The sequence below is a fragment of the Astyanax mexicanus genome, chromosome 18, assembly GCF_023375975.1.
Source record: "Astyanax mexicanus isolate ESR-SI-001 chromosome 18, AstMex3_surface, whole genome shotgun sequence".
NCBI lineage: Eukaryota > Metazoa > Chordata > Actinopteri > Characiformes > Acestrorhamphidae > Astyanax > Astyanax mexicanus.
In genome coordinates, this window is record NC_064425.1 from 19154550 (window position 1) to 19169373 (window position 14824).

Genomic DNA, 14824 nt, shown 5'->3' on the forward strand with positions numbered 1-14824 from the left:
ACATATTTTGGGTTGTAGTGTTAATTATAACAGATAAAACAGCAGAAGCTTCTGTGCTGTGACAGTTCATTAGTTCCATTTCATATAATGAAAAGGCCCAGTGTAATAGCCACGCTTACACAATACTAGATTCTGAGTATTTGCACACTGTCAAAATGACAGATAGGGAGAGGAAAACACTTCAAAAAAGATGGGAGGAGTGGGCTGACAGAGCCAAGAGGGAGGGGTGTGTGTGTGTGTGTGTGTGTGTGTGTGAACAAAGCGAGGCAACAGAGGGAAAAGGAGGCTGAGTGGAGAAGAAGGGGTGGTGATTGGCTCAGTCTTATGCTTGTTTCTTTTGTACGATCTGTTTTGTTCTCTTTTCACTTTCTGCACCAAGGTCTGCTGCAGTGCTCTGCCCACAGATGACTGTTTCCAGAGGCTGCTGAACACAGCGCCACAGTCTTATCTCAAGTGCATTTGCACAGAAATGAAAAAGAAGAAAAAAAATGACGGCAGGAGCTAAGCGACTCCCACGTTTATTTTTTTCTTACCTTGCGCGAACAAGCTGAATAAAGTCATGGGCGCTGTCAGCAAAATACCCTTTCTTTTAACAGCATTTTATTAAACACATACATTTAAACCATACAGGGAACCGATGAACATTCTGATTCTTCAGATTTAGCTTAAATATATAGCTGGTGACATGAGTTTTAAACAAATATATTTATGTCTGATGTGGCATCTGCCACTCACATTATTTTTATTTCTGTTCCTGACTTTTATACTGTTCCTATCAATATTGGATATGTATATATAGATTGTGTGGATTAATTATATTATTAAAACAATAAAATTTTTTGATGTACCATGTAATTTACTACTAATAACACTACTTCGCTACATTTTATACTTGCAGTGTTTTCTGACTTATTTTTGTCCCTCATTTTCCTTTATAGCCCACATTCGGCGGTTACAATGCTAAAGAAAAGGAGGCCTCGCTGGTGGGTGTCAGAAACAAAGCACGGGCAGATATGCCGCTCGACTGAGCTGAATGCATCTAAGCATAGAGACGGTAGGATGATCTCCCCCACCCTTGTGCTGCACAAGACTGACAGAGAGACTCAGGGAGAAAGAATAGAGCGTGCAAGACGGAGCGAGGGATAAGGCAGAGGAGGGTGTATGAGCCGAAAAAAGAAATTAGGGCAGAGCGCGTGTTTGTGTGAAAATGGCAGATATCTGCTGCTGTGCCACCAGTAGTCATATGGGATCACTAGCTTTTGATGAACTGCAAAGATGTAATGATGTGCAGGAGGTTGTGGCTAATGGGCAGTGCAGACCAGCTCATCCGTGAAGGACACATGTATGTATTGCTCGCTGCTGGTTTGACGTTTTGCACACATGCCTTCTTTGCTTCATCTTTACTTCCTAAAACAAAAATAATGAGTCCAGCATCTAAAGCCAGCACAAAGGCATCAAAGCCTATGGCTTCTCTTAGCTTAGCTTTTGCTGAAGCTGCAAATGAGTCCCCCTGAGCCTGTGTAGTAGCTGATCTAACTACGACCTCACTTACACTCACACAGCATGCAAAACAACGTGTCTGTAAATCTCCCCGCTGCCGCCCATGTAAACAGAGGAACATGTGCTCCTCTCACTAACATCATGACTAACACGACTAAAGCCAAATTCCTCCTTGAGCCTTCTCCCCAATCTGGACAATACCCCGCCCATCCCACTGAGCTCAGGAATACAGCAACTACAGCCACCCCCCCCAGGTACCTCATCTCTGTCCCCCAGAGTAGTGCCTGACTCCACAGCCGAAGCCGTTTGCACTTTGAAGTCTTAAGCGCTCGACTTTGGGTTAATCGCCTGTCTCCTGATCCGGGGCTTTACTCGACCATCTCTCACTCGCTGCATCTGCCTCAGTTCATGCACCATGACTGCTGGTATTAACGCAGAAAACACACGTACACACACACACACTCATAACACAACTCCCTGCTGGTTAAAAATAACACCCTGTACAGATTCCCACCTCCAATGTCTGAAGGTTGGTTATGGCTGCTGTTCACCAATGAGGTCCTGAACGGGACTCTGTGTCCTCACATGGAAACGCTCTCCGGCCAGTGAACATACCCTGCAGGCGCCCGCTGACTTTCCTTGTCGTTTTTCATTCCAATGGAAGTGAGGAAAGTCTCTAGCCGGGAGGATTACTTTTGCCTGTTGTTCCCATACCACCATTCATCGCACATGAACTTCACGTTTAACCTTTCTTTCCTCTCTGAACATCCAATTTAAAATCACATTTTATCCCAAATATTTTTTTAAAATAATATTCCAATTATATTGTCTACATGTTAAAAGGTCATATGTAAATGACCTGATAAAACATTATCATTATATTTCTGGAATATTAGGACCTAAATAATAAGGATAATATTATTTATCGATTGTTTTGAGATATATTGTATCATGTATCATGTCTTCACTGAAGTAACAAGGTGGTTGGAGCTAACTATTAGCTCAATTACCACGTGCCTAAATTCTCATACTGGAAATAGACACGCTTATTTGGTTTTTGACTTTGTGGGATGGTGGCAAATTCATATTCAGAAACTTATCCAGAAATCATTTTCAGCCTCGACAACTTTAGTTAGCTCAAACCAGCAGCAGAGCTATCCAGCTATATGGAGAAAACCCCTAAGAGTAATGTACAAATAAAAGGGTAATGAAGTTAAGAAAAAAAGCAGGTCTAAAAGCAATACTTTTCCTAGCTCTAATGCTCATTACTGCAAAATAGAATTGCACAAAGTACTGAAGGTTCAACATTTTTAATAAACAGTCATTTAATTTTCATACTTTCAATTTACCTTTAAATAACTGTCAATAAGATAGACATGTCTAGATTTAAATTTAATTATTGTTGAAAAATCTGAACATTTGATTTTCTGACATAAAATCATTTGATTAAAAACAATTCTGGTATTCTGATAACCCGTCCCCATCCCTTAACTTGTGCATTAAGTGACCCCCAGCAGAACTACAAGTGCTGATGGTTCTAAAAATAGTCTGGCCTGCAATGACCAAGCTACGGCTGTTTCCAAAACAGGGTCTCCGTACTCCCACAGAGCAAAGCCTGCTTACAACTACATCCGCCATGCCACATGTGCTGATCTCTGACCAAAATGTGATATCACACTGTGGAATATGTGGAATGATCAGAGAGGTATTTTGGGCATAATGCATGCTGGGTTAAATCCACATATGAAACGGGTCGAGATAGCTTATATAGACACTGTTCAACCGTTCAGACCAAAACATGATTTAATTATTATTAAATAGTCCAATATTACATATCTATAATATTGGCAGAGTGGCAAAAATATGTGAAACTTTAGAATAAGCTAATAATTTGAAGGTGATATTTTATTTAAGTGTTTTATATCAGTGGGATGACAATGAGGTGTGAGTGGGCAGAGCTATGTTTTATTTAAAGAATAGCAATCTATCTAATATCTAATCTTCACAACATATTTGTGGAACTGCATTAAGCCACAAGCAGAATCAATTTCTATGTATAAATAGTGATATGGGTACATACTATATATAGGTATGTGTGTATATATATATATATATATATATATATATATATATATGGGTACACAGTACATAAATATACTATGACTAACGTTTGTATTTATGATGCTCATTATGAGACTCATTCTTTGGGACAGCCGTATGCAATTACCATTGTTTGTTATTGTCTGGATGTTCGGCTGCTTATAATCTTTCTCCCTCCCTCTCTCACTCTCTCATTTCATGATGTTAGTGGTTAACTGATATGTAAAATTGGAGGAGGTAAAATTTTATAAATCAGATTTTATGTTAGATTTAATATATACATGACATTTAGTCTAAATAAATACAAACATAGATAAGTAGACAGACAGACACAGACAGAAGAGCATAATTGATTTATCCAAGGCACACTTTAGTAAAACAGATCATTATTGTTATATAAGCAACTGTGTTAAAGTAGCAGTTATAACATGACCTGCTCTCTGCAGATATCCTCTGACTTCCAAACTCTGCACCACATAACATAAAAGGCATTCTTTCCAAATGTATATTTTATAAGGGTGATTTATTATTAATTTTCCTAACATTTCAGACAGCTCCCATCCTGCATCCATCAAAGAATTCCACAACTCACTCCTCCAGGGGTCAGAGATGATCAGAAGGCGTGTACACTGGATACTGTCACACACACATATGCAGTGACTAAGCTCAGTCTTAGGTGGGTCTGGATCTTTTTTTTCATATTGGCATACATTACATGTATGTAATCAATACCTAGTACTTAGTACAAACACAGTGTAAAGTATTTTCAGCTCATAGCACATTTTCGTATGGGAGGATTATGGCTAAAATGCTAGAAAGAATGTCAGAATCAGGTGAAAATAAGTAGACAGACAGCACTAGCAATCAGATCAAGAGAATACTTCCTCCAACTGTGTCACTGACCCTTTCCCAAACATGATAACCCACTCTACACACACACACACACACACACACACACACACACACACACACACAGCCAACTCCTTCTTCCTTTCTCCAAGAAGAGATCTGAGCCCAACATTTGGGGGATGCACTTCCTTGTCAGACAACCAATGTTGTGTAAGGCTCTCTCTCAGCACCGGCTGTTCTCCAAATTGGATCGATACTCCACGGAGAGAGAGAGAGAGAGTGACCTTTTTCACAGCCGCCTGATGGATTTGAAGGTTAAAAACGGCATAAAATATTTCGGGCTGCCTCTGGCCCTCCAGAGACCGGACAGGGCAGGGAAGGACTGTGGGGGGAGGTGGAGGGATGGAATGCTTCCATTTTGGATGTTATAGCAATTTTCCTGATGTCACTTTTAATTTAGCAGACAAGCATGCCACATTCTAGTGTCTCATTTGTGTGTGTGTGTGTGTGCGCTTGTGTGTGTGTTCGCATAGATTCAAGACGTGAGATAATTAAATAGGCTGGGTTTGGTGCTATCTTGACAGAAAAGGAAGACCTAAAATAGTTTAACCACTGAAGGCAATCCCTATCATCTGAACAATACAAGTGAAGACTAATAATAAAAAAAAAATTGATGAGAGACATATTGAAGTCCAAATAAATGTGCTATTTCCCTATGATTTATGATTTATGATTTATGTATTGATAAGTAGAAATATATGTATATATACAGAATCGCACCAGTGAATCTGGAGCATTGTTTATTAGACTCTAAGTAACATCTTTGTTTTCATATTTCGCTGCAATATAAAAAAGAATAAAGCTTTTCTATTAATAAAGCAACGCTCAAAGGCAGTCCAATCAACATTGCCCTGCTCCTGGAGTCACGACAACTCCCGATTTCCTGTTCATTCATGAGCCACTTCCTGAACAGAGTGGGCAATAACAGGATGTGGGAAGCAGGTGGTCGTGGAGTGAGGAAGAGGTCAGAGGAAACCCAGCCTCGCCTAAGGAAGCCACTGCAAGGAGAGAGTAAAAAATTGTACGACTAGACTGCATTCAAGTGATTACCTAAAAGAAGCTTTTTCCTTTTTTGCTTTGGAAATGTCAGACGGTAAAAAAAAAAGGACTGGGAGATTGTAAGAAAGGAAAATTGAAGTGAGGTTGGATAACAGAACTAACTGCATTACAGTTACCAGTATTAGCATTGTACCTAAACTTACATTTTTGTGTTTTTCTATTATCAATGTTACAAAAAAAACAAAACAGATTAAAGAAAAAATCTGTTTAAAGCCAGGCCAAGCACAAACTACCGTTCCAGCCAATTTCATCAAATGTAAACTGTAGTTGTTTATTGGTCTGTTATGCAGTCCAGTTTGTGATCACTAAAAGCTGGTTCCTGGCATAAGCAAATGTGTAAATGTAGTAGCTATAACTAATGCTAAAAGTAAGGCTAAAACTGCATGGACATTTTTAAAAGCATGGCTAAAGCTAAATGCAGCATTACTAAAGCTCTAGCTACAAAGTGAATGGATTAATGCAAAAAATAAAGATGAAATGTGCCTGGAGTAAATGCAACACAGCATAAAACTAGCCTGAAATAATAATAAAAAAAATATTAAAAAAAGGATGTGACCAGAAAAAAATTGTTTCCATGATATCTGTAGAAAGTATTTAACAGGAATCTTTCACTTCATCACTTTATTGGACAGAACAGTCCAAATCACTTGTAAAGCGTTCTGTGCTTCACTGCTGTTACTGTATGCTGCTGTGCTGACGAAGGGTGGCAGTCCTGTCACAGTATGGCCTTCAGATGAAGTTTGGTGTTAGCTGTGCTCCTGCCACCATTTGGCTGCGAGATTAGCGGCTGTCGATCCTGTCGGGGAGCTGGCAGCTGTTGCTTAACATGACTTCACATCTTATCTTACATCCCTCAGTCAGTGCGCTCCCTGGGGCGCACAGTAATGAGACACATGCCACGACAGCCGCGCTTCTGACAACGAGTACAAAAAAACGCAATGCAGAAAACGGATCAAACGGCGTTACTGTAGCAGGTCCGATTCATCGACATTCATCGTCATCAGTCCTCTATTCTAACAATAATTGTTCATAACTGAGTATCAAAATAGTACTCAAATGTAGCATGTTTGTGAAAGGATTGGGGACACCTTAATTTTCTAATTGAGAAATCTTTGGAAAAATAATTTACCTTTCGGCATTAAGCTTTGATGCAATGTTCTTGTATCTTGTGAAGATACAAGTTTTTTAATACATTACATGAACATATATTTTATTATTAGCTCATTAAATTGTTCAGTTTTATAAACATTTTCTTTACTACTATTTCTAAATTTCAAAAAAATTAAATGTGTTTCCAAATATTTGAAATAGCACTGACTAATCAATGACTGCAACATAGTTTTTTATGATTATATTTTGAAGCTGTAGGCACCTTTTAAATTAAATGTGCCTAGTTTTGTGTGGAAGCAGCAGTGGAGTGAGTTCCCTGACTGATAACGCCTATAATTATGTGAATTAATAGTTAGTGGACTGGAACAGTCAGGCAGCTTGACCTCCCTGTTAAGTTCTAGGAATCCAGGTTATGGCCCTGCCTTCACAGAGACTGCCCCATAAGCACAAAGTGCACTGAGTCTTTAGAGGCTTGCTCAGCAGAGACGTACTGTGTGTGTGTGTGTTGGAGAGAAGATGCATCACTGTTCTAAATTATGCATAGATAGGGCCCTGCTGTCTCTTTTTCCTGAGAGGATTTAATTAAGAAAACGATAAATAAGCAAGGGGAATCGATGCTGAAAACAATGTAGAGGCCTGCGTGATAAATGGAGCGTACTCGTAAAGAGACGAACAGTGATAATCGCGTAAAGAGAGGCGGCTCGAGCACAATCAGTGATGGGGTCAATCAGGCCGCACTAGGAATCTTCGCAGGTTTGTTTGTTTGTAGCACAAAGGCTGAAGCCAGGAGGTCTGTTTATATCCTCAGAGGACAATGTTTACAGCATGAGTTCATATAATCAAAATGTCACTCGTCGGCTTCTTTCGTCCTGCAGCTTCCAGCACTGTGTTTATGAGATTTTTGGTTTTATTGGCGGATGTTAGCAGGCCCAAGGTCATTTGGAGGCTTGCGTCACTTTTAGCACTTTTCCTATAAATCCACATCTGAACCTCGATAAGAATCGGGACACTGAATCACAATAAAACAAGCTACAGCAGCAGGAGGGTGTGTGTAATAGAGAGACTATGCAAATCTTAGGTAATCACTTTAGATGTAGAACTAATGTCTGCATCTTAGGCAGCAAAAATCCTGTGCTGTCCCACAGCTCTCCAGGGAATAGGAGGAAACAGGAAATTAGAGTGTGGATCTGTAAGTGTGAATGTGTGTATGTGGCAGGATCAGCAGTCTGAGAGTGGTGTAGAGATGTGAGGGGATATATATATATCTATATTCTCACCTGTTTGATGCGGTCAGGGTTGACAGTGGTCTGTGGTTGAAGTATGCTGACCGGCTCTGTTTTAGGGGCGCTCTGAGGCATCTCCCGCACCTTCTCGGCTATGAAGTCATGGACACTGTTCAGGGCCTCTACAGTGCCCTGGATCAAGCACACGCGCTCAGTCGTTCCTAAAAAAAAAAAAGAGAGGGAGAGAAAGAATTAGTTGAGTGAGATTTTTTTTTTATATTTCTTTATGCTTCACTAAAATAAAAATGTTGCCCAAATCAGTCTGAAGTGCCCGAAACAGTTAGAGAAAGCTGGATGGACTGTAAGAAAAGGTAACACAAAGTTTCCAGGGAACATACGTTACTACTCCTCACACTTTCTTGACTCACAGCGTTTTATTACTTTGCCAGCCATCTTGGCTTTTACAGTTCAATAACATTTGTCCTCTCATAAAGTCCTCTTCCACTGTAATTTTTCTGCGCATTACATCACAAGACGAGGCCACAGAATGGCCATGGCTTTGACTTACAGCTCATCAGAAACCAAAATGTTTTCCAACTAGTGTACAGCCTGAGTGGTGCACAGCATGTTCTTTCTTTTAATGGTTTTTGGAGTTGTAGTTACAAGTGATGTAACAAATTTTCCCTTAGATATAAGCCTACATTATCAATCCTGACAGAAAATACACACAAGCTCAACTTTTAATCAGTTTTCCTCACAGAAACACTCCACACTGTTTTGCTCTGTGTTGCATTGTTTTTAGCATGACCTAATCTTTCAGCCTGACAGAGTAAATCCTGGTAATCAGCCAAACCTTAAAAATTTGATTGATAGTTCATTGTTATGGGGACAAATGATTCAGGGCTGGAGCATCTACTCACATAAGTACTGCGGATCTATGTACATGTGGACTGGACTTACGAAAGCAGCTGCAATAACAGTCGTCTGGCAGTGCTACTATTTTCGGTGCTCTATTCACAGACGCTCTTCCATTAGACGCCCAGAAGTCTCTGTGTTTAATTAATTCTGATATGATATCGGGTGTCAACTTGTGTTCTTTAAGGGCACCACGAGTGTGCCCAGTGGACTACTGCAGATAAGGGAACATTTCTGTCTGTATGTACGGTAGTACACTAGTCTCTACTGTGTACGAACACGACTCATGCACAAAGGCTGTTGTTCTGGACTTGTTTCAGCGCATGACGAGAAGAACTGGTGTGGCTCAAGCCTCCAGCTTCCAACTTTCAACTTAATCCCCCTGCATTACACAGTGAAGGGTGGAGCCGGAAGGGTGATGAAGAGTCATCCAGCCTCTTAAAGTCACATCACACAACATGCAGGAATGTGTGAAGGATTTCTGATGCCAGAATCAAAACAATAACCTGCAAACGACAATGATAAACCTCAGCTTATGGTGGGAGAGAGACATGCTGACTAACTAGGAGACTGATCCTGGGCCAGAAACTCTCAGTCTTATGGCCCCTGGGATGGTGGGATGCAAATGGACCCTTATCGGCCCGGCACAGTGATGGCTTCCGGCTTCCTCTAGCCTGCCATTGTTGTGTGGAGCGAATATGATTGGCCCAGGTCCCAAAAGGCTGCATGGGACTCTATAAATACACTGAAAAGAAGGAACATCGAACTTCTACTTCACAGTCAGAGGATAAAAAAGGAAAAAAGAGAAAGAGAGCTGCACTGAGCTCCCAACAGCTGGTGGCCCAAGAGTAATCTGGGTTGGACCAATCAGAGAGGTAGATTATTAGAGCAGAGATCACCATTGTTTTGGCAGTGCACAGAGAGGGGTCAGGGAGTAAACCAGTCTGATGGGAGGCCAAGAACTGCAGATGTCATGGCCAAAGTGTAGTTAGCTCACTTGTGATGCTGGTATATAGTTTTATATCATGTTATAATAATCTTCTCCGCAGCATTCCACTCGTCACGGCTGCTGACGGCTCTATCTGCTCAATGGACAGAAACGTAGGTAGCATAGTAGTGGTCGACCAGTTAAAGGCTAAGTAATGTTAGCATGTTAACATTCTGTTTCTCGTTGATGTGCTGACAGCCTGTTAAACTTGGCAGGCTGTGATGTGTGTTATGAGATGACTCTGGGATGAGGAGGCGGGTGCTAGAAGGTCAACAAGCAGCCTCCCTCCCTGCAGGGGGAAGTGTCACATTGTGACAAACATTTAAGTTTCTATTCCACACACACTAAGCATGATGGGCAGTTGGCTTCGGTCAGGACCCCTGCCTCTGCCTCAGCCAGGGAGGGGAAAACCCTCAGCAATGCACACCGGACAGTGTGAACAAAAGCCAGCTGGGTGGGCCTCTGTTGTGAACTTGGAAAACAGATACTCTGTGGGTCAGGGTGCATCAGACCAGGACTAAAAAAAAAAAAGTCTCCACACTTTCATCTTACAATAGAAGTAGGTGTGGCTACTTCTGTCTATTTCAGAAAATATAATAAAAAAAGATAAACATTGTATCTAATTTAAAAAATAAAATATATTTTGTAACCAAAAATGTATGCCTACAATGTAATATTAAATTGCTACAGGCCTGTCACAATAAATATAATTTTTGGACAATAGGCTAATGATAAAATAATAGCATTATAATGCATGATAATTACACCATTTAAGGGGCAATGTACTTTAATAATGAAGAATATTCAAACATTGGATTTGGAATAGAACAAAAAAAAAGCTGACATACTTAATTGTTCACATTAATAATTACAAGAATTATTACAATATACAATAATTGATAACGTAATTATTGTGACAGACCTAAATCACTACATCCATTAAGGCACACAGTAAATGTATGTTTAAACTTAACATAACATAAGTATCATGTATATTCTTGAAGTATTTAAAACTTTAATTCATTTGGACAGTCAATTAGCAGAAATGCAAAAAAAAAACAAAAAAACTACAACACCCAGCCTGATGCACAGCCCCATCTGATATACATCAGCTTGAATGAGACTCTCACATAAGGGAGGAACATCTGCTTCCAGACCAGCCTCAGAGTTTAGGGCCCAACAAAAGAAGGTATTGGCCGGTGCAGAGGCTTTATACTGTCGGCTGGGGAATGCTGCCGTGGCTCCTTGTGCTCTTGTAGTAAATTATTTTTTTTTGTGGAATCGCTAATTGTGTGAGTCATATATTCCTCCTTTCTGGACGCTATGCGGAGCCACTCTTCACTGGTCCTGCTACTAAGTAAGAACACTTAGAACCGTCCTGACTGCATTGGTTATGACAGAAACAATCACATTATGGTTAGGTGAAATCACTGTTTTGTTGAGTGGATATAATGTCATTATTTCTTTGATTATGTAATTCGATTTAGGGCACTGAACCAAGATTTATGTGTTTGTTACATTGTTACATTGTGTATATTGGTCCCGTTAGTTTTGATTTCACACTGCAGTTTAGTGAACGCACTAAAGTACTTTCTTATGTCTAGTCTCTATTACATATGTGGGCTGTATCTCCTTATTCTAAACACTAATTATTTTGTAGAATGTTGTCAGTTCGGCATGATGCCTTCCTAGGTTTTGTGCCAAAATTTGCCTCCCCTTCAGAATCCAAATCTTGGATTTGTTTAATTTCTGTTACAGTAGATACAGGAGTCACAAGCGTAAGCATTTGTGCTCATACCCTCTCAAAAAGCATGTGAAGGGGGGTCCGATTTTGGCACAGTTCTTTTTTCTTGTTGTTGAAAAACAGCCTCATGCTCAAATCATCACACTGCAGACTATGTTTCAGTGGATCCAGGCCAATTTTTTTTCCTTTTGGTCGACTTTGGTCCTTTGATCCGCACCTTGCTTTGATCACTGCAAAGCCTGAAAGTCCAGATGAAACAATGTAGGTGTGAAAGCACCTCTTAAACCGCACTGAAAACGTCCACAACAAATTGCTTTAATTTTATGCAAATCCTCACACCTACTGTACAAGTGTTCTCACTCTTTCTGCGTTATGCGTTACTATTGCTAATCCTACCAGGCTATCCCTTGCACACTGTGGTCCTATAAGCCTGTCCCCGAGGGCAGAAGATGACTTCCATTTGAAAAGTGCAGATCACAGCACAATCTCGCTGCGGTGAAGGAGGCAGGGAAGACGGATTGATTCATTGATTGACAGGGCTCTGCACCCATAGAAATAACCACAGCAGTCGCAATAACCAATTACATTGTTCTGTGCAGCATAACGAATTAGAGCAGCTGTTGGGGCTGAGGGAAGAGCTAGCTATCTGTCTCAGAAGACACGCAGCGAGAAAGAAAGAAAGAAAGAAAGAAAGAGCCTTCCAGGAAGTCTCCATCTCCATACTGTAGCCGCATATCTGAGTACGTTTTGGCTCTTTCTTGATTGGCTCCTTTAGAGCTTTCCTACTGAGGCCCGAGAGAGCTCTGGAACATACAGCCCTGCCCGTGGACAAGTTTACAGATGTTTCCTGGCTTGGGGGTCAAGAGACACAGGGAAAAAGTGTGTGAGTGAGAAAGAGAGAGAGAAAGCGAGGAAGGGGGGGCTAAAAAACAGCCATCACCCTTCCTCAGTGACTTGTATTTTCCTGTCCGCCCAATGCAGGCCAGTTGGTTGATTGCAGTCTCCGAACTGACTCGTCCTGTAGGAGCCACTGAGTGGACCACAGGCCACTGTGATGGAGAGAGACACAAAACATGGGACACCTGGGTCCCATTGATGTGTGTATGTGTGTGTGTGTGTACATGACTGTGTGTTAAAGAGTGTAGTTTCGGTGGGGTTGTGCAGGAGCACAGCCCCCTCCCGTGACTTAGCCTCATCACCACAGCAACTGGCAGACCCCCTGAAAATATTGTGGGGCAGCTGCAGATGATGTAATGTGTTATTATTTAAAGCAGAAAGACAGCATGCGAGGCAGTGACAGCAAGTGAGTGTTGCATGTGCTTATGTCATTATGTTGAGGGGGGGCAGGGTTTGGAAACAATTTCCACGCAATTTCCAAAAAAAACTTTATGTCTTTTGAAACTGCAGCTAACGTTTATGTGCACCTTCGGCTGCTGATGTGAGCGTGCAGATGTTCGATGCGGCTTTAGTTGAGTGTGCTGAACTGCAGAAACCATTCTTTAAAAAGGACAAAAAAAGAGTGTTACGTTCGGTGCAGGGCTGGGTAATATGACTAAAAAAAAAAAAAAAATCAATATGCTTAATCGAAATAGTGCTATACGATGTAATTAAAATCTTAACAAAGTTTGTTAAAGTAGCAGTATTTATTAATAACACAATAAACATGCATACCAGCAAACACAGCATGTTAAATATTTAATTATATGTCACAATAACTAATTTGTTTGGACAATATATGTCCCAAAAAGAATTCACAATATAACTGCCATTTTAAGACCATTTTATGCCACTGATATAATGATAATATAATGTAACCCTTTTAAGAGCAATGGATTTTTATTTATTAAAAATTTGAATAAAAGCATTTAGAAATATCCTTAATGCATTAAACAAAATAAAACCATTTTTTAAAACAAAGTTGGCATACCAGCTTATTTACAGTAATGAGCTCTACTAGCTAACAAAAACATAATACTAAAGAATGATACTGGGGTCAGCAAAAATGATTGAGGTCCTGTCCATATTTCATAGAGTATGAAAGTGTAAATAACATTAGCACTCTTGGTGGTATTTGACTGTCTCAGGTTGTGCAAACTGCACAGAATTATGTTGTTTGAGATGGTGACACAGAGACACTATGCCAGGGGTGTCCAAACTATGGCCCACGAGCCATTTGCGGCCCGTTTCCTTTTTTGAAGGAGCCCGCGAGGTATTTTAAAAATAGAATTAAAGTTGGCCCGCAGGTTTTTATAATGTGAGATTCAAAGTGTAAGCGCTAGGTGTCAGAAAATGGGCCTAAAAGGCTAAAAGCGGCGAGAATGCGCAGTTGTAGCGCAGGAAACAGACCAAAGAGTCTAAAAGTGGCGTGATTGCAAAGTTGTAGCGCAGAAAACGGGCCAAAGAGTCTATATGTGGCGAGAATGTGCAGTTGTGGCGCAAAAAAAACGGATCAAACAGTGTAAAAGCGGCGAGAATGCGAAGTTGTAGCGCAGAAAACGGGCCAAAGAGTCTATATGTGGTGAGAATGCGCAGTTGCAGTGAAGAAAACGGGCCAAAGAGTCTAACAACTCCAAAGAAATGAAAAAAGGACAGCAAATGCAGAAAATTTCAGGCATGTTGGGAAAATGACTATTTTTTAACTGAGTTCAGAGGGAAGTGTGTATGTTTAATTTGTCAGGAATAAGTTGCCTAATTAGGAGTATAATATTAAGAGACATTATGAAACAAAACATCAATTTGAAAATCTTAGTTTACACAACACTGTCAAAGATAAATAAAAATAGTAACTCAAGTAAAATGGTGTGTGAATGATAGTAATTAAGAAAATGTATTATTATAAGTGGTATTATTTATTATTTGTTTTATTACAGAGTCTGTGGCCCGTGACTGCACATATATTTCTCTTTCTGGCCCCCAACAAAAAAAGTTTGGACACCCCTGCTCTATGCTATTCCTTTAAGGCAAGGCAAGGCAAGGCAACTTTATTTATATAGTTTATTTATATATGTGCTTTACAATTAACATTTCTAAAAATTAAAAAACAAATTAAAAATAAAGAGCAAAAAATAAACAATTAATAACAAAAAATAAAATAAAATCAAATAAATTGCTTTAATTAAAAGCACGAGAAAAAAGTAGAGTTTTTAACCTGGATTTGAACAGTTCTACATTTGGGGTATTTCTAAGACTTTCTGGAAGTCTGTTCCAGTTATATGCAGCATAATAACTAAAAGCAGCTTCTCCATGTTTAGACTGGACTCTGGGTTCAACTAAGTG

The 14824-nt window shown here is 40.0% G+C and overlaps 1 protein-coding gene and 1 long non-coding RNA gene across 4 annotated transcripts in view; one reads left to right on the top strand and one right to left on the bottom strand.

Moving 5' to 3' along the window:
• The window catches only part of LOC111190767 (uncharacterized), a 79108-nt gene that overhangs the window by 20552 nt on the left and 43732 nt on the right, over positions 1-14824 (top strand). The window contains exons 4-5 of one of the 3 annotated variants that reach the window (XR_007425429.1): positions 939-1054; positions 4151-4276. The exons of 1 other annotated variant lie outside the window; for it this stretch is intronic. This is a non-coding gene — a long non-coding RNA (uncharacterized LOC111190767). The remainder of the gene's footprint in view (positions 1-938; positions 1055-4150; positions 4277-14824) is intronic. One more of the 3 variants, XR_007425431.1, reaches the window with a different exon arrangement.
• The window catches only part of nova2 (NOVA alternative splicing regulator 2), a 61994-nt gene that overhangs the window by 12531 nt on the left and 34639 nt on the right, over positions 1-14824 (bottom strand). The window contains exon 3 of the mRNA XM_007236823.4: positions 7956-8122. Coding sequence (XP_007236885.1) covers positions 7956-8122 — 167 coding nt within the window. The remainder of the gene's footprint in view (positions 1-7955; positions 8123-14824) is intronic.